Source organism: Orbicella franksi, chromosome 9 (genome assembly GCF_964199315.1).
Source record: "Orbicella franksi chromosome 9, jaOrbFran1.1, whole genome shotgun sequence".
NCBI lineage: Eukaryota > Metazoa > Cnidaria > Anthozoa > Scleractinia > Merulinidae > Orbicella > Orbicella franksi.
Window position 1 is genome coordinate 8,142,172 of NC_138153.1, and position 27,629 is coordinate 8,169,800.

A 27,629-nucleotide genomic window follows, 5' to 3' on the forward strand; every position below is an offset into this window, starting at 1 on the left:
AGCACTTTAATATCCAGTTTGTTTTTTACAGGGTGGATAACGCTATCCAATGGTTAAACCACTACCCAGGGGATAGCATAGTTAGTTTTGTTACCATAAATTGACCTTCCACGCGAAAACGTACACTAATGGGTATCCGTTCGAACGGCTAAAAACCGTTCGTATTGCGATTTGGGGTGGAATACCTGATTAATATAACTGGTTTGACAAGTTTGTTAACCGAGATTTTTTAAATTGCCTTCTACGCAACGATATTTCGTATTGTTTACGGTCATCACCACTTAGTCCACGAAAGTATACTATAGAACTGCTGTGTGGGGTGGCGTTTTTGCTAGGGACACATTGCTGGTAGTGGTTGTGGTGGTGATGGTTTTGGGCCGTGTTTACAGGTAGATAGAGTACCCTAGTGTTAGCGGGTTGCCTTTTTTCATTAACGTGTTTACAAGACAGCTAGGGTTACCCTAGTACTAGGGTGGTAAGGTAATTCTACCTGTGCCGTGATTTTGCTTGTAAACCTGACTATCATTGACCCTGTTGCTAAGGTAAACCTAGCATTAAGGTTAACCTTTCTGCGTGTAGACAGGGCCATTGCGCTATCGTTTTAGATTGCGAGGTTTTAGTGGCTATCCAAATTAACACACTAATTTGCGCAGAGTACCAAATGGACAAGAAAACAATGTTACAGCGTACCTCCCGGCGTGGATCTTCACCAAGTCATAGGTAGTTTCCGTTGAGAAGTCAGTGAAGATAAAGTCGGGGATGTCCACGGTGCGATGTACTAACCACACGCAGTCGAGGTTATTAGCATAACCATTCGGGTAGCCTGGGGACGAGATTATGCCACTTCCATCTTCGTATACGCCTCCACAAGATGTATCTAGGAAGTTACAGACACATAATTGTCTATGAGTTATTGTGAAGTGTGAATATTTTTAGCTTACCGTGACGGTTCGGTCGATTTTTTGTTCTATTTAGTTCTTAAATACTCTTTTCTTTTGGCCATCGTAGCTTAACAAGAAATAACACACAAACTGCGGTGATAAACATAACAATGAAACGCATTGTTGAAAAACAAAAAGAAAAACTATATCTTTTTGCTTGACGTTTCGTATGTTTATTGAGAATAGAAGTAACAACTAAATTTTAAATTTAAGATAAGTAACTAATTGACAATAACACTGACAGAAGCTGAAAAAATGCATATTAAAAGATGCAAACTATTAAAGATGAAGCCCTTTGCAGCTAACGTTATCATTTATTTAGTTTCCCAACAATGCGTTTTATTCTCATGTTTATCACCACAGTTTGTGTGTTATCTCTTATTTAGTTCTTCTTATGGCCCTAGACTGACTAGATTTGAATGGCAATACGCTCCCTTGTTTGGCGCAGGGGATACGGATGACGACTTGGTATGATATTAGGTGCTGTCCGATAATAAGTGTTTTTATTCTTTACTTTCATCCTAAGTTCAATTTCTGTATATTATATATATATAATTACGGAATACAGTATGCCTGCACACGTACACCCAAAAAAGATTGCGTCGGCAATAAACGTTTTGATGAGCTTATTTTACACGTTGGTCTCCTTACCGACTTGCTTGTAGTTGAAGCTGAATCCTTTCCTCGTGGTGTTTCCATCACTGATGAATCTCACCCGCAATACATTCCCGGATGAGGTGAATGATGGCGGCAGATAAGTTGTCCCGTCAAACACGATAGTTGCACTTTCGTAGTGACTCGTGTCGTAGATCAGCAAGTAATCTTTGCCAGTCTCCGTCTTAAACTCGGTAAAGTCGAGTCTGACTTTCTTGTTCACCGGAACTTGTATCTGCCACGTGCAGTACTCGTCGTTACCGTAATTGCTGGGATAGTTTGTTGATGTCACTGTACCACTCGGACCATTCAAGAATGCTCCACAGCTCGTTTCTGAAAGCAGAAACATTTTTCCTCATTTCTTAGTTTTTCTTTTAGCCGGGATACCCATTGGCGTTCACTGACAGAGATATATTTGGATATGGTTATTAAGGTACAGAGAAAAGAAGATAAGGATTAAAGACCACAGCGTGGAATGCTGGATTGGTGGAGTGCTGAATTGGTCATGCCGCGCGTATTAACAACTGTCTGGTGGTTTTTTCGGAGGTGATCCTCGCCTTATTCTTGGTTTAATTTGTTATTGTATGTCTTGTATATGTTTTTTTTTTTTATGGAGGGGCAAATAAAACAAGCAAGAGACTATCATGATCTCTTGCACATGATATTGATGATGATGATGATGATGATGATGATGATGATGATGATGAAGACGATAATTTATGGAATTTACTGAAAGAGAAAATATACTAAGACAGTATAGCCACGCACACTTTTGAGAGTGTTCCTTTCTAATTTCATTACTGCTAAAATCCGCAACTTTTGAAGTTGATGGGCAAAGGATGGTCTCGATGGTCAAGAAAACGAGGACACGGCCCGTAATATCCAACAAATATTGTATTACTACTCACGCTCACAAGTGGGCTGTGTCCCTGACCATGTACCATCTGCTTGGCAGGTCCTGGTGAGGTCACCCACAAGTCTATACTGAGGATCACATTCCATCACTACTCTGCTTTGATACGTGAAGGTATCTCCATACCTGACGCCATTAGCCGGTATACCTGGGTCGCCACAGCTAACAACTAGAAACATTATTTTATACATGTAGTTTAGAAAATCGTCATCATCGTAGTCCTAGCTCTCCTCTGGGAGAATAGGACCAAAGTAAAAAAAAGCTACCGAATTAATGTTTTTAGTATGTACCACACAAGCGAATAGTGCTTTCCGCTCATTCTGATGATCTATGATGGCAAGATTATTATGACACATTCTAATTTTTACAACATTTCAGTTTTATTTGCTAGTTTTAATTACTCACTAGTCAGTTTTGGAGGTTTTCAGAGTTATAGTACAAACAAAGTAAATATGGCAGCTGGTGCCTTTTCCTTCGACGTCTTCCACATTGTTAGGTGATTTTCTCATAGGAAAACGATTTTAAACCTGATTCTTGCCGACTTCACGCCCCCTTCGGCTTTCGCTATCACGCTTTCCCGAGGAAAAACCAACTAAAAGAACCTCCAAATTCAACTAATGTTAGCTCAGGACGTATTGTCGAATTTTTACGATCTCTTCAACGAAGGAAAACCTGTCGCAAAGGAAAAGATTCGGTGAACTGTCGTCCCTGTCGGACAATTAAAATAACACAAGAGTCTAACTTACTGGGGCATGTAGGTTGTGTACCAGTCCACTCGCCGTTAGTTTGACACGTGCGAACCGGAGATCCTTGCATGGTGTAACCAACGTTACACGTAAATGAGATGGCGTTGCCATATTGGTAGGACGACGAGTTCTTCTCTCCATTATCAGGTGTTCCAGGATTCCCACAAGAGCGCTCTGTACGTAACATCGTTAGAGAAAGAGAGTGACTAAACATTATATTATGATATCGCCATATTATGTTACTGTTCTTGTTATCATTGAATGAGAGTATACAGCTTGTTTAAACTAGCATCAAGTTGTGACGTCACACCTAGAAAGATTACCTGCACAGTCAAGCAGTCATATCGAGAGGAAATGTGATTGGCCTTTCTTAACAAAAATACAATGATACTCCCCAATATGCAGGTTTGAGTTTATAATTTCTTTTTATTTGCCCTAGTGCTTACAGCAGTGTTTTTTTTTTTTTTTCACTCCAGTTGTTATTTGTGACCTAGTTTCCATTGGCCTTTAAAGTCAGAAGCAAGCTTTATTGTTGCTTTAACCTAGTAACACGTCACAATCCAACGTCGTTCCCAGGGTCTGTTTTCTTCCCACCCCTCTCTCTTGTTCCACGGGGCGGGAAGACCCTGAGGAGGAGATTGGTCACACTCCCGCGCAAGCTTACCACATGTAATCTAAACTCCATGGTGTCATTAGAATGGAAGGTAAAACAATTGTTTCGTCCATGGAAGGCTAACACGGCAGATTGAATGTATTGTGGTATTCTTAGAAAAGGCCTAAGGGGTTCCTATAAGAGCAATGTCAACCGAAAAACATCGACCACTTTAGCTACTACTTTCATAGATCTTTAAATGAGGAAAGTAACTTGATCCATCAGTGTACATACCTAAACAGACAGGTTTCGAACCACTCCACAGTCCATCTCCTTGACAAACTTGACTGTCCTCTCCCTCCAGGTGATGGTCTGGCTGACATGTATACGTCACAGTGGACTCGTACTTAGTGTCGGTTGCTATGTGACGGTATCCACCATAAGGGTCGCCAGGGTCACCACAGTCTACCACTAAAATTTCAAATAAATGGGTGTCTGGCATTACTTCAGCTTGTTCCACGTATAAGTTTACAACGGTTTTTCCTGCTGGAGCTAAATTATCTTACTAGTTCAATGTTCTCTTTATGCTTTCTTGGACATTACAAGTTTTTTTCTACAGGTACAAGAAGTGGCTATCAATGTATATAAGCCATCAAATATTTTCGCTCGTCCCCCAATGGTCTAAGCGCGTCACGTGGCTGAATACTGGGGAATATCCGAGTGGTATTCCCAAAGTTCAAAACCGCGCGTGCCACGCGAAATAGTGGTAGGATAATAAACACAACAGCCTCCATTCTTGAGGCGAAAATATGCTCGGATACTTGTCCGCGGACAATATCTGTTCCCAGAAGCGAACAGAGTTCCGGGAGCATAGCTCAAGGAAACTGTTCGCTTCTTGGAGCAAATTATATCCGCGGAGGAATATCCGAGCATATTTTCTCGTCAAATGGACTGAGACTATTGTTTATATAAAGCGTCTCTGCAATAAACGTACATTCGCAGACAGGGTCCACTTGTGACCATTCTCCTCCTCCTTGACCATCGGAGACGCATGTTCTAAATGAAGAACTTTCTGGAACCATGTTGTAACCAGTGTCACAGGAGATACGTAGTGTGGCGCCCAGTTCATACCGATAACCTTGAACCGCTCCATTTGTAGGGACTGGAACTGGGCTGCAGAAGGCAGCTGCAATTAAGGAAAAAGAAACCAAGCTGATGTTTTGAAACTTAGTCCTCGGGAGGAAATCAAGGTCGAAGTCACCAGGGCTTGGTTTTAGGCGAGATCAAGCCTTGTGAAGAGTTTCGCGGGGTACTGATTTTAATATTTCTTTCTGATATTGATGTATTGCCATGTGATTGGCATGTATTGCCGCGTGGTGTTGCCGGGACAAGTAAGAGGATAATCGTTTTCTTCAATACATTTAACAGGCAGCAAAACCTACATGAACGTACCACGAACGTGTTTCTAGTTAGTGCTTATCGACGACCTCTTGTGAGGATGATATTAAGAATACATTCTGTGCCACTAATGTTGGCAAGGGTACTGGTAACCCCTTACCTTCTAGCTATTATTTTTCTTGTTCCAATGAGAACAGAGGGCGTTGTTTTACCCGAGTCGGAATCGATGCCCACGCGAGACTAGTACTGGACAATTCTCCCCAGAATAACTTGGTATATGAGCATTTAGTTATGTGTTCCACTTGGTCTATCATAACTTACCAATACATCTCGGTTGTGTGCCAGTCCATGTTCCATCTTGTTGACACGTCCTTATTGCATCGCCTACCATGGCGTAGTTCGCTTTACACGTGAAGGATGCCTGGGTTCCAAGAACATTCTTGTCGCCTTCTATTCCAGTTAAGACAACTGGCTCGGCGTTTTCCACTTCACCAATTTCCGCACAGTAAACACCTAAACGTTTCAGGAAGCACTTAATTTCTTGTGTTCTGGATCTATTTTATTCCACTGACTCTTTTTAACTAGCCTAGAGTTGCGGACATGAAGTGCACACGTCAATTTCAAACATTTGTATATTAAACAACATTCTAGCTGTGCTGGTCAAACTTCGCGACGTTTCCTAGAATTTCTTGAGGAAAATTTTGGTGTGTTAGTTGTTTGGTCGGCATTGATGTCGGGGTAAATGTAACAATTTCTAGGACAGGTGGAGTGATTTGCACGACAATCAAGACTCTAGCCGGTAATTGTCTCTAAACTTGAAGCTGTTTCAGTTAAACAGGTAGTTCAAAAGTATACCCCAGGCCCAACAGTTGCATGTAACATGCCAGTTATCCTATATGAAATGTTCAGGCTAGGTTGACATTTTACTTTTAGTTCAGCCGTTAAAAGAGATTATCACGATACAAAAAGGATGTTACAATAGTCCATGCTGTTACACTAATTAGTACTGACCAAAATAATACTGGTAAAGTGATCTTTCAAATAATTCTCTAGTTGGCTTTCTGCGTATAGATAAAGGAATATCATTCCAGGAATAGCATCCAGTATAATAGTTGGATAAAATTTCCTCTATGTTTATTCCCTAAGAACTTGGATTTGGTGTTGTAAGGATGTATTTCTGGTAGCGTGCGTAATTATTTTGCTCAGATACAAAAGATAACATGAAATTGGATGACTCTATCTATAATGTGACTCATACAGTGTTTCACAACTGCTTAAGTTGTGTGCATTACTGCGATGATCAATCATGTCTTCATATCTTTCACCGCAATTAAAATATATGATACGTCATGTATTCGCTTATATTCTTCACCATCTACGGGTATATTCAGTACGAACTCGCAACGTGACCAGCTCCCAGTTGGCTTGATAGCTCAGTTAGTAGAGCAATGCGCCGGTATCGCAGAAGTCATGGGTTTGAAACCCGTTCAAGCCTGAATTTTCTTTCAGGCTTTAATTTCACAAATGCTTATAGGTTGTGTAAGTAACTGCGATGATCAATCATGCCTTTACAGTGTTGATCTGTTGACGTTTTCTAGCCTTCTCTTCTTTTGTTTTCGTATTTTGTCATGAATGGCGAGAGACACTTACGTATGCAGGCAGGGTCTTGTCCTGACCACTGTGCGTCTGCCTGGCAGTACCTTGTGGCTGCATATGAAGCTCTGTAGCCATCGTCGCACGTGTATGTTGCTGTGCTTCCCAAACCGAGGCCAGAGCTCAGTGCCACGTTACCATTGGCTGGGCTGCTCAAGCTGGGACATGTTAATGCTAAGTAACAGAATAGTAATACTTTGATACCCTGACAAGGTCCAAACCTAGAGTTCAGCCCCATTAGCTAACTTGACGTTAAATCTGGGCAATACTAAATACAGTCACGGTATTTTGAGCATTTTTTTGACGCGTACAAAATTAACTCAAAATTTTAGGAGACACAAAACTAGTAGTTTACTAACATAGAAAAACACCAAAGAGAAAACAATAAACCATAAAGAAACAGGGATGGTTAAGGATGGAGAAGATAAACACCGATCAGGAACGAAGAGCTTGAAAAATTTAGGCTAAACTTTTAAAGAAAAAGCGCTATATAAAGCGCTATATATAGAAAAAGCGTTGTATAAATGACTATTTCTTCTTCTTCTTCTTCTTCTTCTTCTTTTTATTATTATTATTATTATTATTATTATTATTATTATTATTAAAGATGCAGAAACCGAGACGTAGCTCCTTATTATAGATAAAAAAATATAGAACATTCACCTTCGCAATTTGCGTTATCTCCGCTTAGAGTGTATCCCTGTCTACAAACGCAATAGAACGACTCGTACGTGTTGACACATGTGTGTTCACATCCACCATTTGAAGTTGCACACTCATCGATATCTAGAATTCCAAGAAAGGATTGATCAAGATGGCCTTAAAGGCATTACCAGAAATTTCAGGGATGGGACTGTAGATAGGGCTCTTCACGGCACCAGTTTTCGCTTGTCCCTCGTGCTACCAACATCTATACATTGTTTTTATGATCTACTTGCTTTTGTGCGTCTCAGAATATACCTAGAGACCGATAATGGGTCTCTGCGTTTAAAGACGGACATCTTATGCATATGAATGATTATGCGCGTTGGTATAATGGCGGACACCAAAGGGTTATTTCGTCAAGACTGACTATCTGTCTTAAGGCATCTTGAACGACGAACTGGGAGCTTGATGGCGCCTGAGGAAGTTCCAATTTTACAACAGACGTGTAAACAACGGACGAAGGGATTACACATCACAAACATGACGTTGTCCCACTGACCTTAGCTTTACCTATCAATGCTCTAAATTCTTATTTGATATCGATAACAACTTTACCTTGGCAACTCCGTTTCCCAGAACCGAGCTCGAGACCACTCGGACAGGAACAAGAGAATGAACCAGCAGAGTTGTGACACGAGTGAGAACAGCCACCGTTAGAAATTGAACATTCGTCAATATCTGAAAGACATCAAGCGATGCAATCAGAACACCTGCCACCTCGCCTCTTACCAATGTGGCCAGGGTTCAAATCAGGCCTGATTAAAGGGATTATTATTTTAGCTGAGAAATGGGGTGAAACGTAAACTGATAACGCCCCCGCCCCTCCCCCCCAACCACTCCCGCTACAAAATGATAACATCTGCTTGAATAAATTTATTTTGCGCCAATATAAACGAATCGAATTGATAGATGGGTGATTTGCCTGGAAGCGTTTCCAAGCTCATGAGCTCAAAATGTGTTCATCCTTTGGTTAACCTACCCACGCATGTGTTGGAATCTTGAAGTTCATAGCCTTGGTCGCAATGACAGACGTATCCTCCATGTGTATTTTTGCACCATTGATTACAAGGGTTATTGGCGCACTCATCCGTATCTAAACGAAAATTAAATTGTAAAAATTCATGTCATACAAATGTTCCTGTAAAGCGGTTGATTAATAGACAGATTCGGTTAACTTGTTTACATCCTTGTTGCCACCCAATTCAGACCACGTGATGATTCACTGGGGGGAGCTACAATTGTGCAAATTGCCACACCCAGGTCATTGCTTGGGAGTATTTACAAACAGAACAATTGTAACCTCCCAAATTAATTATCCGGCATGATCTGATCTGGGTAGCAACAAGGATGTCAATACGTTAACCGAATCTGTCTAATGGTACGTAGTTTTTGATTTCAATAAAATAAACACATAAAAATAAAATCGGTCAATATTCTGAGAAGCACAGCATACAAAGTCGCTTCCTTTTTCTAAGGCAGACTGCTATGCTATTGAACTATATGTTTATGATACCTGAACACTTAGGGTGGTTTCCAGTCCACGCTCCTCCCTGGCATGTCCTAGATGAGGATCTTATGAGAGTATATCCAGCATGGCAGGTGAACGTGATTGTACTTCCCTCATTGTAATTGGACGAAGACTTTGTACCATAAATTGGTGCACCGATCTCTCTACAGTTGGTTGCTAAATTCAAGGTAAATCAGTAAGAGATCGTATTAACAGGTTTAACGCTAGTTTTGGAACAACAAGTAAAATAGGCGTTTATCTCAGTGGCTCTCGTTTTGTATTTGTTAACACAACCCGTGAGACAGATAAGTGACATTGTACACATACAACAACTACAACAACAGCATCTTTATTTTATCAATACAAATACAAATATTATTTCATTTTTAGTGTATTTAATATGTGTAGTATATTTCAGATAAAATAACTGTTGTAATCTTGTTTGAATGTGACTGGTGCCTGGAGGCTAAATGAACCGTTAGGTTTTCGAGTTAGCCTCCAGCCTTCTTATGTCTAGTTGTAAGATAGGAGAGATGAAGGAAGACGTTTACACAGAGTGTAGTTTAAGGGAGAACAAAAACAAAAAAAAGCAAAAATGACTAATTCGTGTGTACGTATTGGTCTAACAGTAAACTATTGTGTTATTGGTTTTGGAAAAGCAAATACGCTAAGCTCTTTTAAATGGGTTCGACGTTCTTTCCAAAGATGCCTTTAATTAAATCGTCTGTTTTCGTATAATTGACCTTATGCGTGGTTGGGTACAGTGAGTAACCTATGCATATCCTATCTATTCTTACCTGTGTCACAAGTCCTTCCTGAATAGCCGCTTGCACATACACACAGATAGTCGTTATATCGGTCAACACAAGTTCCTTCCTGACAAGGTGCAGTGCTACATTCGTTCGTGTTATCGGCAGGTGCGACGATGGCTATGGAGGAAGTAGACACTTAAAATAGAAGCCTTCTTTTAAAACAATGTTAATGCTCTTTTTTAGGAGGGGAGGCGGGGGGGGGATGTCTGAGTACTGTACTACTGTTTATTCCGGTTGCAAAAATTGACGACTTTTCTACTCGATGTACCGTTTTATCTGATCTTAATCTCGCATATCTTATTAATTTCTCACTCAAATATCCTGTATTCCGTTAATTTTTTACCTTAATATCCCTTTGACTTCTGACCTTTGTTGCTGCCTTACATGCTAGCAGGCATAAGGGCAGTAACTAGGTAATCCTGTAACCAGAAAACTTCTAATAAGTCTTCAATGTTCGGTCCTCTAGAAAAATAACTTTGGCTTTGTTTGTGTCGAACAGTTTGCAAAGTTACTTACTCTGTGGGCAGCCATATACTTCTACTCTCATTGAAATGTGTCCATTCCATTCCTGTGGTCTAAACCTTAGATACATGGCTTCAAACACTCTGACTTCATTTCGTACTACCGTGTCCTGGTCAGTGTTACCAGTGAGAGTCTGTAAAACATTAAAATGACGTTGTGTAAACGACGTAGTACATTTAATGCTGATAAAAGTAATTTTATGACGTTTTCAGTAACTAACGTATCCTCATTTTTACTTCGACCAGACACTGGCGCTCAAGACGTCCACTTTTCAACGTCTTCAGCAATTCTAATCTATGTCTAAGTTGACGTTGAAGCACTTTTCATTTGAGTGTCGAAAATTTATTAGTTTTGCATTACTACGCTACACGATTGGATTAAAAGACTCGCGCGATTTTTCATCCAACCAGAACTAAAACCAAAACCAATTGTCACTCACACAGACACTCACACAGGCTTTCCGGCGCTTCGCGTTTACTTTGAGTTTTGATTAGTTCACTGGATTGTATGTGTTCTTTGTGATCGGTCAGAGTGATTACTTTGGTTTTGGTTTTACGACACTCACCTTAAGACTGCTCGATCAAGTTAGTGATAATTAACTAGGTAATTGACTTGGACGCTGACGTAGCACAATTAACAGTTTCCTTTCAAATCACATGCAATTTCAAGTATCTTTTTTCCTTTGTAAATCATCATTAAAAGAATTTTGAAAGTACATCTTACGTCTGGATAGTAAGTCCAAGTTGATCCGTCAGTACTGTATTCCAGTTTGTAGCTCTTCACCCACTGGGCATCGTCTCCTCTGCCTTGAGTGGCCGCACCAGTAATCTGGAAAATCTGGTTAAACTTGATTTGGAGATACTGGTTCTGGTCGTTAGTCAAGGCAGACCAACCTCCGATCTGAGTGGTGACCCCCTGAGAAGTTATCTGAGCTTGAAAATTCAGGCGACCTCCTAGTGGCGCGTGCTGGGAGCTGTATTGACTTGATGCTGTCATATCAGCGTCAGGAATACGCTTGCTTGTCGAGACTCCAAGGCTTTTAAGACAGTCTACACGGTAATAATCATAAGGAAGGTGGAGAGAAAACAAGTAATTCAAAATTATTCTTGACCTATCACTTCTCGGTTCACCATTTTACTACGCCATTTTTCAAATATTCATTCCATTCATCATGAATAATAGTGAAATATTCATGTCATCTATTCAGGTCTATTAACGAAGCACTTGCCTTTGGACGACTGGCTATTACTGCTTTTTATCAGACCAACCCTACTTGTCTAGCATCAAAGGCTTAAGCCAGTTTAGTCAAAAACGACCATTTAGCATAAATCAGTCAATCAGCCAATCAATTTAGTAGTGTCAAAATGTGGGTGATGTTGTCCTCTATATCTGAGTCAGATACTCATGTATAAAGCGATACACAATAAGTAAGAGTAAATAACCAAAATTAAAGAAGGCTCAGTTACAGTGCCATGTTTTAACCACCAAACGTTAGACCAATAACAGCATACGTTAACACCTGAAACTACCTGCCTGTCGGGAACATAATGCATTAATTAGCTATAGGTATGTTTTACTAACTCAGCTCGTAGTAATTATAGCTTGATGAACTTGTCAGATCACTGTCAATCGTTGATTTGCTGCTCAAGTAACATGTGTTGGTTGAGTTATCAAAATCAAAAGACCTGCAGATGAAAGAAGCTTCCGACGAGCATGATGACGCGCAGGCTTCCGGGGACGAGTTATCCACCGTTTTGGCATCGTTTCCAGATATGTAGGACTTGTAAGTCAGGGAGTATTTCCTCTGCTCGGCGGCAACTGAAAGAGATTGAAAGCAAGCGACGGCTTTGCATTATTGTTCTCTTGAAGCTTGCTGTTGGCTTTGGCTACGTATTTGAGCAAAGGCACAGGGTCCCTTTCTAACCAGGCATACAACTGGATCAACACCAGTGAATTGTTGTCGATGCCTAATGACAAGAATATCATTCCATAAGCGAATAGGGATCCTCCTTATTGGGTCACTTCTATTCTATATCATTATAAATCTACTAGAATGTTATCACAAATGCCGTTCGCTGATTGGATACGCTACTCACTATCTATTCTGTTGTAGATAATGAGTAGCGTGGCACCGTGCTGTTGTTATCAAAATGACGGTCGATTTTTTGTTTTTTCGAAGTATCTGTCTGTGAAGAGGATTTAGATTAAGTTTTGAACGACTAATAGATTTACGCCAAAACAATTAGATTATTCGCTCTCGACTTCTTTGCGCGATAGAAATCTCCAGCTCATAATCCAAACCTGTATCTTATCAAGCGGTGAAACTAAGCAAATTTAGATAACCATGCAGTATCCCATGTCTCACGTTTGCCAAAAAGGCGTTCTTTACGCAGTTAGCTAAATACTGTGTTCGCATTCATTAAATACGAACTGTACCAGGTAAATAAAAGGCACTCACAGTCACACGCGTACGATTTGTCCGTTAAGTGGTATATTCCAAAGAGCCTCTCTCTAAAGTCGCTCCAGGCTGCTACGTTTCCCTTTACATGATCGCAACTATATACCAAGTTATAAATGTCGTTAGCAGACAGCATGTAGTCAAAGATGTTCAGCTGACTAATATCGCCGATAAAGTTTTCTTGAGTGTTAAATCCACCACCCAGTTCGTCTTGCTCTTGGCCAAGGATCATAACGCCATCGCCAGAAATAACTTCACCTTGTTGAAAAGCCTGAGAGGAGCTTTTTATTTCAACACCATCTTTGTAGGAATACCATGTTCCTCCCGCGCTCTCCCACGTAACTGCCACGTGATGCCACTGACCATCATTTACTTTCAGTCCCGTGAAGACAGTTTTATTATTTACAAATAGATTGAAGCTGGAATAGTCTTGTAAAGCTAATGCGTTGTCCTGCACAATATCACCCACTTGAGTTGCGTAGGAGATCACTGTTCCGGGGTTGCGGTCGCTGGTACGCATCCAAAATGCGATGGTTAGTGCGTTAAGGTCAGAAATTGGCTTCTTAATCTTGGAATACGACTTGGCCGCTCTGACTTGAAACGACAAATCGTAGTCAGATGAAAGCTCTGCAAGAGATGTAATGAAAATGGTCAATTGTTGGGCAATCATACAATGGAGTGACGTGTTCTCGATGGAGCATCAACAATACTCGCGTCATTGACGTTACGTGTGTGAAAACAGGAACTAAATGGCAGAGGAATCAGTTCTGTGTACTTCCGAGCGCCTTATATTTTGAAATTGTAGTAAGGTAATCTTGGATTAGTATTTTCAGAGTCATTAAAAATTCATCAAGTTTAAACATAGGAAATCGTGACCGTGACGGTGTATGGACACCTGATCTTAATTAGCAAAAACTTTTACCATTATTTTCTCCATTTTTTGTCCTTAGTTTTATTTTCGATTGAGAAGATATATCAAACACTCAAGACAGTGTTTGACTTCATTGCCAAACAGTTCGATGTTCGTCAAAAATACTCCGCTACAAGTCGTACAGTTATAATAATATTAATAGCTCTTAAGTTGATTAAAAATGTAATTAATTTTTTTGTGGTTAATAATAATAATAATAATAATAATCGATATTTAAACAGGGTGACCCCTTCAGTCGCAGGACTGGTATCAACGGGAGCCCTGTATAACGTAAAATAAAAAGAGCATGTATAAATAATATATATCTATAAAAAACTAACTACTTTAAAAGTTAGATCTTGAAGAAATACTTTTCACCTTAATTGTTTTTTTTTGACACTGCATTCCTTCTGCTAAATTATGTTTCTTTGGAGCACCTACTCGATTAACTCCATAAACTATCTAGGTGTTCCACACTCCAGACAATCAACCTTGTATTAAAACTATTCGTCTTCCTTTATCTCCTTTTCTCTCTCTCTCTCATTAACACTTTATTTTTTAATCACAATTGTACTTGAAATTATTTCATTAATGCTATTTATCATTTTCTACAGGTAATTTGTACATATCTATATGCATTCTACTTTTTTCTTGCACGTCTGTAAAATTAAAATTTGTGAGAGTTTAAATTAAAGTTAAATTGAATTTGATTGAATTGAATTGAATCGTATTTTCAACTCTCTTCCCGATGTTTTAAAATGTGGTGAAACACGGTCTTTCGTATTTGGTATGTTACATGATCTGTTAACTCAGTAATAACAGACTAATTACTGGTTCAGATTGAGCGTCAGCCATACCTTCGCTGCAGAGACATTTGGAGTAGGATGGCATGCACTGGCACTTGAAACCAGTTAGTGTATTTACGCATGTGCCACCATTGCGACATGGCTGCCCTACGCAGTGATCAATAGGATTCTCACAGTTGGCGCCAGTGTACCCAACTGGGCATGAACAACTGTAGGACTGTACATCGTCCACACAGGTACCGCCATTCTGACAGGGTTTAGCAGCGCAGTCATCGATATTGATCTGGCAGTTCACACCACTGTATCCTGCCTGGCACTCGCAAGAATAGGTGTTCACGCCAGTAGTGCATACCCCGTTATTTTGGCAAGGGCTTGAGGCACATTCGTCGATGTTAATCTCACAGAATGTCCCACTATACCCCTGCGGACACTGACAGGAAAATGTTCCCGCTTTATCGATGCAGTTTCCTCCATTTACACAAGGAGTTCGTTGGTTGCAAAGGCTGTACGGAAGTTCGCACTCGTTACCAGTATACTCATCGGTGCAAAGACATTTGTAAGCATTTACCTGTACGAGAGAGACATATTAAACGATCCTAGCAAGTTGTAACAGACCCATTCCTTGAAAACATAGATAGAAAATAACTTGTCGTGACACATGTAGTGGAACCTGAATTAAATGGTCTTAAATGGTTATTCTCCGGAAATGACTTAGTGATTGCCTGATGCAGGTATCTCTAAGACATCTTTTATACACAGAGGAGAAGAGATGTTATGTTATATATGATGTTTAAAAAAGCAATATAAATAGTTTGTTGAAACTTTGTAAAGAGGGGCTGTATTTGCTCATAACAGAAAGGTGACTGCTAACCAGGTTTGTCTACAACACTGGTGGCTTTGCACGGCTTTTTTGCGGTACAGAGCAGAGCGCGATACGCGAACTGTAAACTGCTCTTCTAAACCATCTGTCGTGGCGGCCGTGTCGGCTACTACAGTCTTATTCTACTAGCAATTGCATTGAGGCCACAGAATAGAGTATCTAATAAATCAAAGGTACCTTGTTGACACAAGTGGAGTCCAGATAACATGGTAACGCGAGGCACTCGTTAATCTCTACCTCGCAATTCCCTCCTTTGTATCCCGGTGGGCATTCGCATCGGTAAGATTCCTTCGTGTTCACACACGTTCCACCGTTCATACAAGGACTCGAAACACATGTGTCCACCTCTGCAATCGCAATTTGGCATTTTTCCATTAGGTATAAGGGGATTAAGTGTAGCTAAGATTGTAGGCTTGTGTTTTGTAGGCTTCAGTAATGCCACGACCTACCACAGATTAAATACTTTACATCCGGGAAATAAATAGAAATGAATATGATGAGAACACGTACAGCTCAAATTCGTTTCCCTCTAACTTTTAACTTGTGCTGTTCACAAGCAACATGTTCTAAAGAGGAAAACCGAATGAAATTGACAATATCACTCGCCTCCCTGTTGGTGTACGCTTCCTCGCGCGAAAGCCGAAGATAAAGTTAGTTGAAAGTTCCTCCTTTGAGTCTCCTTTTGAGTTTTTCGATTGTCTTAAACTCTTTGAATAGGTTGTTCACACGACTGAGTATTAGCGCGTATAGTTGGCTGTACTGTCACGAAGCAATGGAAAACAACAGGGTAGAAACAAATCATGGGTTAACCTGACAAAATCACTCAAATATATCTGATACTATTCCATTAAAGACTTCAAAAGCGGTTGCATGAGCCTATGAAATCAGAATCCTACAGTTTAGAGTTTAGAACCAAACTATTGAAAAAAAAGTCGCACCTGTACAGTAGTCTAAAGAACTTGCCCCAGTGCCGTGTGTAGATTCCTGACCAGGACAAGGTAGACAAGATGTTTGCCCATACTCCGTCTGATACGTTCCAGCAGGACAAGGCAAGCAAGGCTCTACTCCATTGTCTGAGTATGTTCCTGGAGCACATTGCACTAACAAATACAGACATTGTTAACAATCAGCATCTTAAAACTAGGCATCATGGCAAAGATAATGTGTTGTGATGACCTTACGGGGAATACGAGTTACATGTAGAAAGTACACGTCAATGAACTATGGTGTGGGGTGTGAAAATAAGTGAGTTAGTTTGTGTGGGTCAAACTTGAGCTTGCCTCTTATTTTTGGATAAGTGTTGCCCTGATAAAAATTTAGTGGTTTTTGTGCTGTTGTGGTCGGGGTTTATCTAGAATGATGGGAATTGGAAAATATTTCCAGAATAAAGTTCCCCATTTTTCTTTTATCATACTGTGCATGTTTGGAGCCCACCACTGGCAAGACTAGAAGCGTTAGGGAGCTAACCTTTTCCTATATATCGACTTTTAGAACGGCAGTTCACCGAAAGAAAAACAGCAGCAACGCCAACATAAACAACAGAAAAAAAAATTTGAAGCGTGACGTTTCTCAGTTGCGAACCCGGACACTTGAACGGGGTCAAGTTTAAATACTAGGCTGATTTAGCAAGAGAACGGGAACGTCACTTGACGACGGCGCGCGCAGTACAAATACCCAAATATGGTCAAATTAGAACAGAATCCAGGTTATTCCGCGCGCCCTGCAATCGTCATCTGACCATTTTTGGGTATTTGTACTGCGCGCGCCGTCGTCAAGTGACGTTCCCGTTCTCTTGCTAAATCAGCCTACTAACCGTAAAACGACGGCACCTTTTCGGTTAAGTTAAACTTTATTATCCCGTTTAATTTTGATAAAAATTGCGCCATATTACAAACGTAAAACTCGAAAATTCAGGGCAAATTTTGTTAAAGTAATAAGATGCATGCATGTGAGGTAGATTCGTCAAGATCAGCAACAGTATTACTAAAGCCAGTCTATGAATCGTATAATTCGGACATAAGAGGAAAGAAAAAAGCTGAATGAAGAATGTAATACAGGCCTTTCCACAAATACCACCTAAAATCGCCTTAAAATCTTATCAGAAATTTTCAAAAATGCTCTAAATATTTCGAAAAAAAGGCTATGAACACCTGTTATTGTTGTTTAGATAATAAACCGCCTTTCAATAGCCAAGACCAAAATCTCACTTGTGGGAGTAAGAGATCGTTTACAACAGTAGTTCTCTATTCAGTGTTACAGGTGTTGCACTGGTAGTAGAAGGAGTAGTAGAGGAAAAAGATTCAGGATCACGGATATTACCAGCACCCGCCATTTTGGAAAATGACTGCTTTAAGTGCTTTATATCATTCAAGGCGAAAACCACTGAACTGGATTGTTTCTTAGCGTGGAAAAGCTGGAAAACACAGGGCTCACCCCCAAAAGAGCTATAAATATTTCTAAATATCCCTTAATTGTCTAAATATTTTTACATTTTGTAAATATCTCGGAATCTTCTAAACATACTAAAAAATATCCAGATATTTTTGGAAACGGCGTGTAGTTTTTGTCAAACAGAAACTTTTATTGAGAAACGAATTTACTTACTTCCGCAGTCCTCAATTACTGTGGCTGCGCTGATAACAGTAAGAGTTCCCTCTGGACAACTAATACATTCTTTGTTTCGTTGTTCTGATGAGTAGGTTCCAGTGGGGCAGGTGAAGCATTTAGCTATGCCAGTTGAAGAATACAATCCCGGGCCGCATTCATCTGGAATGGTTAAAAAGGTACGTAGTTCATTTTGATTACGGTATGTAACTCAGCTAATGTAGAGGAAAGGTCAATAGGTCTTATGCGAGATTACGTCACACGCTCTAAACACAGAATTTTCCCAGGTACTCGATAGAATACTCGTTAATTGCAACAAGTTCACAAATTGTTATTATTCGACCGCATATCGGATTTGCATAGCTGAGTTAAAACACTGCTGGGAGTCAAAGAGGATTCATCACATGCTGTTGCCGCTATCTGCATATTTTTATTTTCTATGGTTTTAGAATATTTTTTCCTTTTATTCGAAGTGGAAGGACCGCACTTTTGCCGTCGTTGAATGATAGCCAAATATCTCTATGAGACGCACCTGCAAGGAATCATGGTAGTTGTATCCATCAAAACAAATATCCAGTCCAAGATGATGACTGAGTGCAACTACCATGATTCCCTGCAGGCACGTCTCAAAGAGGGAATTAGGCATTGGAAGAAATAAGCAAACAGTTGTGATGCCTCCATGAAATTGTGACAGACCTTCATTGAAAGTACACGTTTTTGTTAGTTCCATCCCTATGTAATGACTGTAACTCTACGAAGATCTGCTAAGTCTGGTAGAGGGACGGAATCTACCCTCCAAACCCGGGGGGGTACTTTGAGAATTTCTGGGTGGGGATGTGCCGCTGGGACCCTGGAACCCCTAGCCTATACCAGAGCTAGTTCAGCTGAATTTTGCTACCCTATGCTAGAGTAGACTCCCCAAATCCCCCCATCTATCGACACTGTTGAGGCTGATTTACGTAAATTTAAGCTTTCCGGTTTGAGTTTTTTTTATATATATATTTTTGAGAGGCAATTCCTGGTTTCCTTGGTCTAGAGAAAATCTTCAACCAACTAGTCAGTTTTGTGAAAAATGATACCCTATTCTAGACCCAAACGCTCTGATTTACATACCCTATCCTAGAGTAAACTGCTTGAAAACCATACCCTTCACAGCGGCACATACCTATATAGCCCATATGTGGCAGTGCCCCCCCCCCCCGGGCCTCCAAAGCTTCAAGTAAGAGGGATGACGAGATGACAACGTCATATCACGTAATGTATATGAAAATCATGTCTTTCAGAAGACGGTTGCCATGGAAAAATCCACTTCCGAGTATATTGGAAATTACCAAATTGTTTCCAGATAATTTTCAGATGAAGTCGCAAGGTTTCCCTCTTTTTGTTTCAATATTTTAAGTCAGCTTGGAGCATTTGTCCCTATTTCCAGTCTGAATAGAGTTAAACTGGAAAGCGTATGTAACTATTCCATAAAAGTTAAATTTAAAGTCTTTGAGGCATTTTACACCTTTTTTTAATGTGAGCAGTAAGACTACAATCTTTTTATTTTTCGAGATCGTCACATCTTTATAGTGGCGAGGGATGGCGACGTGAAACGTTTTTATCCCCCCGTATCATTTCCACTGACATTCTTTTAAAGAAATCCAAAAGGAGTAACTTTTTAGCGTTCAGTTTAGCTTCCACTGTAACTGTGAAATTTGTAATTGTAAACTTTGGAATGTAATTATTCTAAAGCACTATTGAGCTAAATGGAAATAGCACTATATAAATAAACTATTATTATTATTATTATTATTAAATATTTTTAAAAAAACAACAACGCTTTTCAGTTTTCGGAACATGTTTCGATGTTTCAAACTTCATCATCAGCCATAATGATTATATAAGGTTTACAGAAGGATCGTTATCATATATGTAACAGCCTATACAATGAACCAGTATCTGATGTTGCAGTATCTACATCCTGGTTTTGATCTTTTTGAGATAACCCTTAACAGACTTATCAATTAGCCAACTTGGAAACAAATTACGTTTCAAAATAACAGAAAGGTTTTTGATGTCATTTTGAAAGCCCTGAGTAGTGTTGTTAATTTTGTAGGCTCTGTCTACAGTAGGTGAAACCAAAAGGCATTTTCACACACGTGTTAATGAACATCTTTTTCGGGACAAACATTCCCATGTTTTTAAACATCTCAATTGTTCTAAGCATTCTCGAGACAATTGTGATGCCTCCAGTTTTAAAATTATTGATTTTGCTAAGACTTTCTCACAACTTAAAATCAAGGAGAGTTTTCATATTGAAAGGTTAAATCCAGAACTCAACAAACAAGTTGAGCATGTCAATTTATCTTTACACTTTTAAATGTATCTGTTTCAGCTTAGTGGTTTTTCACTATTGTTCTTTTCAAATTTTTATTTGTTAGTTTAAATAAGTTTGCATTTTACGTTAATTTAAATTTATAAAGGCTCATTGTATAGGTTGTTACATATATAATAACGATCTTTCTGTAAACCTTATATATTCATTATGGCTGATGATGATGTTTGAAACATCGAAACATGTTCCGAAAACTGAAAAGCGTTGTTGTGTTTTTAAAAATATTTATTATATGGCTTTGGCTTGCGACCGATATAACGCTCGCTCTGATTGGCTAAGAGCGAGATCTGAGCAGTCATTATGCAGCCGTAATGCCCACGGGCCGATTACGGATTATGCAAATTAGGAGGAGCCCGGTTCTGAAAATTTAAGCGCATTGAAGCGATGAAAGCCGATTAAAATCAGTACGAGAATGTAAGTGGCTAAAAGTTTAGAGATATTTCTTTAAAAAAATTTATATAGATGACTTACCAGCCGGTAACCTTGGCGGGCATTAGTGAAAAACAATCAAAGTTTTCCGAGTCTTAAGTAAAGCTAAGTGAAAAACACCATCGGAAGATCTGTCATGCATCCTGAGCAGAACACCACGAAGAAACTTATAAGTTATCATCTTAGTCACAGCAATTACCAAAGTATTGAACTTTGTCAAAGTTCTCATCAAATAGATTCCCTCGCTTTGACACAAGCAAGTGTAAATCAGCTTCCAGGATCATCAGATGTAAACAATCGGGCGGTTTCTGTCGGTAGCAGTGTTTCTGATAACTGCAGACGTTCACAAAGCTTGAAAAGTTCATCCATAAATCCCAGAATGAAGATGGCGAAAATATGTTGTCGAAAGCGAATGCAAAGATCGAGTTAAGCTTATTTTGAGCAGTGCATTCTGAAGCATTAGTATTTTCTTTCACCGAACGACGGTTGGTTTGGACAATTTTGAAGCACTTGCTGTCTTTTCTATATGCGTTGACGTTTCGCCACAAAAGTCGGAAAAACTCCCCCATCAACTTGTGGTACCACGATACTAAAATACGTTTTTGAGGCTGTGACAGTCACTTTTCCCGTAAAGAAATAAGTGTTTTTAACGGAATACGTAATACAGTGGCGAAGTTCACTGACTGTGTAGTTCTGCCCTGGGTTTGAGACGATGAATGAATCGGTAAACGCGCGCATCGCCGGATGTAAATTGACGACTTCGATCGGCTCGAATGATTTTTTTTCTTTATTGATGAGCCATATAATAAACAACTTAATAACCTCGACCGTTCGGTCGTTACGGGAAAATCTCAAACCTCGGCCTACCGTATTGACCTCGCTATCGCTCGGTCAATACGGCAAGGCCTCAGTTTGAGATTTTCCCGTAACGACCTCACTCTCGGTTATTAAGTAGTTATTACAACACTTGTGCTATCAAGACCCTTTGGTATTATTATTATTATTATTATTGTTATTATTATTATTATTATTTTAACTTAAGATGGTACATAAAAAATTTAGACTGTTTCGCCTTTATAAGTGATTTATCAAACAGTTGCGACAGGCAAAGACAGAAACAAATACCTGTACAAGATGTAAAATTGTGTTTCCTTGTTCCTAGAGTCCATGTCCCTTCTGGGCAGTCCTCACAGCCTAGAGCTCCTTCATTGGGACTATACGTGCCTTCTGGGCACAACAGACAGTCATCCGCGCTCTTGTCGTAATACGTTCCCACAGGACAGCGGGCTAAAAAGAAAACTCCTTCGTTGTTTATGACGTTATAATAACGATCTATACATTTTCAATGATGAGTTATAGCAGCAATGGAACTGCGCTCAAGCAGGTATATGAATTTTACGGTGGCAATTAGCAAATGGACTAAAACATCGAAGGATCACTATACGAGAGAGCTAATCACCAGAGTACCAAATACTGGCTGGTTCCAGCACGAAATTTGCAAGATAACTCTTATCTACTTATCAGTAACTTGACTGTCACTAAATATATGTTTTTCTTCTCTCTCTGAAAATACTGGCGGCTTTGATAATGAGACATGTTAAATGTCATTTGTGTTACTTTGTGTCTAGCTGTCGATACCATTCAAGTCAGCTAATCGTTTATGTAAGAGGCCACGACGATAGCTATGGCAGTCCATGTAAGTAACAATTCATCTCTCCATATAACAAAAGCAAATACAATTGTGTGCTTACTGCATTTTGTTATTGATCCTATGTCTTTGTTGCAACTGGTGTCACTCGATTCACATTTCCTCACCACGGCACCGTCTTCTGAACAATAAGCTTCCACCGGTCCGAGGTTTATGTTTGCAACGTTGTAATCTTTTAATTCGAGTCCTGATGATGCCTGATATTCTGACCAGTTAACTGTTTCGAAGCCTTCATAGACTTCTGTTCTCGACTGCTCGTTATCTGCCTTCTCTTGATTGAAGGCGTCTTGCCCTGCTTGGTCATTGGTACCTTGCTCGAGGCCAGTATCTCTCTTGATGTAATTATAATTGAAAGTCACCTTGAAATCAGACGTGAATCGAAAGTTTGTCAATAATCACAACCAAGATTAGAACGACGTGCAGTTGTCCAGCTATACAACAGAACATCACTTGATTGAATGAAGAAAACGCGAAGAAATGCATGAAGAAATGCATATAAATAACCAGAAATCAAATGGATCCCACAACAAGTACGACGCTTGCTATGGGTTGTTTCACTGTACTTGGTGGCGGATCCATACCTTGAGCTAAGAGAGGGGGTGAGGGGGGGGGGGGAGGCGGTTTTCTTTCTTTTGCCCTGCCGGCTTTTCTTCCTTCCGTGATTTCTTCTATTTTCACCCAAAATAATGGAGGTCCTCTAGATCCGCCACTGAATTACTTCATGTTAAAGTAAACAGAACCAACGGTATGTTAACGTAAACTAGTGGCCCGTTGCCTTTGGCCATGCATAGTGAGCTGTGCATTAAAATTATGAGATGCAGTATGCAGGCATGGGAAATATTAATAATGAAGTACTCCAGTTAACGTATTGGCCTTAGTTTCAGTTCAAGCCTAAGACATCAAATCCCATCAGGATTTTAATAATTACACGCACGTAGAAAACTATCATACCTCTCTTACAGAACGTCTTTTTCGTCGCCTTTCTGCGGCTGAAATATCTCCACAGTATACTTCCACCGTTTCCTCGTTGCAATCGTCGGGTTTGAACGTGCAGAAAAATGGAGGGACTTCAGCACTAGTTAGAAGGCCAAGGAAATTCGACGTTATGTTGGCTTGTACGTTTGGGTCATTGCAATCTCCATCGTAGTAGAAATTTGGACTCATGTTAATCATGATCCAACTGGGATTCTCAGTTACTGTTGTTGCAGAAAAAAAAAGCAAGTAAGGAAATAGCTGATCAACTGGAACAGGAAAAAAAAAACATTGTCTGTCCACACTGGCCTGTGGCGGTGAACTCAGTCTAGCTCACTTCTCAACAACAGTGCAATCGATTGAGCTGACAATGATATACGGCTAGCTATGATTCAGATGTGTTCCTACTCTGATAAACTTCAGCCTAAGGCTAAATGAGCAATCTTAGAACCACATCTACTAGAATTCTTTCTTTTCTTTTTATCATGTTTATTAGGATCAGTAATTGTTATCTAAACCCTGCTGCGGTTTGAAAATTAAAAACAATACAGGAGAGATGAATTAAGGTAAATGCAGGTAAAGTCTGCATACAAGCCAAGTGGCCCATCAGGCCGGAGCCTGTAGCATGAAGCGACTGGGGTATTTCTACTCCCCCATGGATGGGATGCTAGTCCATCGCAGGGTTACCCCAAGCATTAAGTTCGCCGGTACATTTATACACCTAGGTGGAGAGAGGCACTGTGAGAGTAAAGCGTGTTGCCCAAGAACACAACACAATATCCCCGGGCAGGGTTCGAACCCAGACCGCCCGATCTGGAGACTGAGACATGAGGCCACCGTACCTCCCACAAATAAAGGATATTACACGGTGGCGAGAAAATATGAATTTTATGTTCTCATGGCAAGAACATAAAATTCATATCTTCGAGCTAACGTGTAATGTTCTTTATATTCTATAGACATACTGATGACGGCGTTTTTGACGATTTTCCGAAGATTTCCGAAAATTCCCCAAAACTTGTCCGAAGATCACACGAACGTTGCCGAACATTTTTCAAAAAGATTGCCGAAGACTTTCGAGGAAGACCGGAAGATTTTTCGATCATACACCAACGAATTTAAGACTATTTAAGAGACAGATTTGATATGAAAAACGCTCTGATTTAATAGTCAAAAACCTATGTTTTATCAGAGTATAAATACCTCTTACTAACCGAGTTCGAGGTCCGTACTGTCCCGCTTTATCTGATCTAAACGTGCTCTACCCCATTAATATTTCCCCTAAATTTCTTACATCCTATTTACTTTTTACCCAAACATCCAGTATCTTGGAAACCCCTACTGGGCCTCACTGATGAACTGATAAAGCTGATCAAGATACACGGATCATAATCTTTTCACCTGATACTGTCTATCGTTTCTTTTTTTTTAAATACACGACCTCCAGTTTAGCCACAGAAATGCGTAAAATGGCTTTAATGTCGGTTACATTTTCACTTCCTACCCACCCTACCCCTACCCGTTAGAATGTGCATTTGTCAAATGTAACGCAATCTGTGGAATAATGGCGGGTGCACAACAGATCAAAACAGAACTGAGCTTAAACGAGTTTTTGATGAGAATCCTCGATTGAGAGGAGGATTTTAAAGGCTGTTAACAGACTTCTGGGTCAGTTAGGATGTCAGCAAATTGTTAAACTTCTTGTAAACGGCGGCTTATGAGACGAAAGACAAATAATATTGATAGATGTTATGAAGCGGGCTTCGGAGAGTTAAAATCTGCTTAACTGTGGCGATGTCTGAGAGTGATTTCGTACGCTAATCACCGAAAATGTGGCTGAAACATACTGGATATATTACATGAGGCATCGTGGAACATTCAGTTGTCGACATGTCGCGAGGTAAGTGGAATATATCATTATTTTCTCTGTGCATCGTTATTTTCACGTTATTATGCTAATTAGGACGGCGGTCTTTGTTGACAAAAGCACAGCTTAAACTTCTTCTTCTAACATTTTGCAGTTTCAACTGCCCCAAAATTTTATTCCATGTTTTTACAGGTGAGACATTGCTCTTTAAGTGGAGGGTAGTTTTGGGATCTCAAGTGATGTACTTTTGGCGATATTTTCCTTTAAACTTCGCCTTTTTTATGGCGCTTTATGAGTAGTCCGAAAGGGAAGAAATTTAAAAAATCAGGTGATGATCAAATTGCCAAAACAGCCTCTCAATGTAACAAGAAACATTTGCTTGTCTCGAATAAAGGGTTTTTACCCGGATTTATATCGTTTTCTTTGTATGGCAAATTGTTAAAAATGTACCCTAAAATGGCCGCTGAAAGCCCTCTCAGAGGGGCAAAACCAAGATGGTGGCCCCAGCGCTAAAATACGAATCGAATTGAACTGAAAGTTATACTTTTGTGAATCACTTATCTAGACCATTCATCTGAGAAAGTTTGAGGAATTTGATTTCATTCTGGTCCAAATGGCCATAGTTGAAATTTACAGAGGGCGCCTCTTAAGTCGTTAGCACGCTTTATTACACAATTTAAAGTACAGCTGTAAAAGAAAGTTTTAAACTTTCACTTGCTATAAAAGTTAGGAACACTTGGCGATAAATACGAAACACTTTGGTAACAAAACCAACTTGAAATTTTAGCGGGCCGTGCAGGAGAATACGGCCCGCTAAATTGACCAATCACAGCGCGCGCCCTAACTGAGAGATATAATAAAACATTGTTTTGTTTTATTACATCTTGTTTTAAAACAGTGTTTTATTGTTTTTCGCGTGTAAAATCTATATCATAAAGCAAATGAAGAAGCCTAAGCCGTGTATTACACGGACACTTGAGAACACTCGAGAAATGTAGAAAACACTCGCCTGCGGCTCGTGTTTTTTACAGTTTACCTCGTGTTCTCAAATGCCCGTCGCGTTTTATCACAGTGTAATAAACGGCATAGGCTTCTTTATTTGTTAAGTAAAACATTCGTGTCTATAATAAAATGAATTACTTCTGGTGGTTAAAGTCAAAACAGGACGACATCCTTGTGCAAGTGTGCTATAGGCCCTTTGCAGCTAAGCCATAACGTGACCTGTTTTTCATAAAATTATGGGCTACAACTTAAAGAATGCCAGAAATGGAAAGAGCGCATCGAAAATATCAAAATGGCCAAGTTTGAGGCCCCCATCATTAAAGAAGGAGATTTTATGACGCTCCAAATTTTTAAGAGGCAAGGCCTTGCTCTCCAGCAACATTTTCCATACAAATCCTCTAAATTTTCCGAAAATTCAAACTGTCGTATAAACTTACTCTTTAATTCCACGGGCCTCAAACTTGGCCATTTTGGTATTTTCGATGCGCTCTTTCCATTTCTGGCATTCTTTAAGTTAAAGCCCATAATATAAAAATTTTATAGGAAAAATTTGGTCACGTGACCCCAGCTGCAAAGGGCCTATTACGGAACCATTCACCTAACGTACCTGCACAATCTGGCCAGGGTAAATCAGTACTGTACTCTTGGCTTGGTAGAGCGTAAAATTGCCATACTCCGTCTTGGCAGAAGTAGTACAAAGGAGGGTTGAACACGAAGTCGTTGCCACTTTGACACTGCACCTGGCAATATGTGTCTTCTACAATCGTGTTGCAAGCCAAGGCACCATTCTCCGGAGGTTCATATAGTGGACACGTCAATTCTTCAAAATAAAGTTGGGTAATAAAGGTAATGATTTGAAAAAAATGAACCTGAAACCTAAAGCTTGCATTCTTGTGATGGAGAGGCCATTGAAATGCATAAACTCTGTGTTGTTGTTGTTGTTATTATTATTATGATTATTATTATTATTATTATTATTATTACTAAGAAAATGAGAACTCATGGTGAACTAACAGGGAACTGGTAAAATACCACTGAAACGGTGAAACTACAGAAAGCTAAAGAGGGCCCATATTAACTCGTGAGAACTCCGTCTCCGGGATAGGAAAATCTATCGAAAGGACTTCATCTTGCAGAGAGATACATGCCATGGAGATCATGGAATACTCGCGG

The 27,629-nt window shown here is 39.8% G+C and overlaps 1 protein-coding gene across 1 annotated transcript in view; it reads right to left on the reverse strand.

The window, feature by feature from the left end:
* Positions 1–27,629, reverse strand: part of LOC145496732 (sushi, von Willebrand factor type A, EGF and pentraxin domain-containing protein 1-like) — a 44,294-nt gene that overhangs the window by 1,046 nt on the left and 15,619 nt on the right. The window contains exons 9-33 of the mRNA XM_081476468.1: positions 27,064–27,276; positions 23,567–23,811; positions 22,659–22,974; positions 22,033–22,194; positions 18,102–18,263; positions 16,436–16,597; positions 15,675–15,844; positions 14,669–15,185; positions 12,902–13,528; positions 12,025–12,261; positions 11,167–11,492; positions 10,438–10,576; positions 9,907–10,038; positions 9,116–9,286; positions 8,582–8,695; positions 8,158–8,280; positions 7,561–7,683; positions 6,895–7,071; positions 5,566–5,757; positions 4,841–5,032; positions 4,141–4,317; positions 3,255–3,428; positions 2,504–2,677; positions 1,593–1,928; positions 691–877 (exon numbers count right to left, since the gene is read on the reverse strand). Coding sequence (XP_081332594.1) covers positions 691–877; positions 1,593–1,928; positions 2,504–2,677; positions 3,255–3,428; positions 4,141–4,317; positions 4,841–5,032; positions 5,566–5,757; positions 6,895–7,071; positions 7,561–7,683; positions 8,158–8,280; positions 8,582–8,695; positions 9,116–9,286; positions 9,907–10,038; positions 10,438–10,576; positions 11,167–11,492; positions 12,025–12,261; positions 12,902–13,528; positions 14,669–15,185; positions 15,675–15,844; positions 16,436–16,597; positions 18,102–18,263; positions 22,033–22,194; positions 22,659–22,974; positions 23,567–23,811; positions 27,064–27,276 — 5,548 coding nt within the window. The remainder of the gene's footprint in view (positions 1–690; positions 878–1,592; positions 1,929–2,503; positions 2,678–3,254; positions 3,429–4,140; positions 4,318–4,840; positions 5,033–5,565; positions 5,758–6,894; positions 7,072–7,560; positions 7,684–8,157; positions 8,281–8,581; positions 8,696–9,115; positions 9,287–9,906; positions 10,039–10,437; positions 10,577–11,166; positions 11,493–12,024; positions 12,262–12,901; positions 13,529–14,668; positions 15,186–15,674; positions 15,845–16,435; positions 16,598–18,101; positions 18,264–22,032; positions 22,195–22,658; positions 22,975–23,566; positions 23,812–27,063; positions 27,277–27,629) is intronic.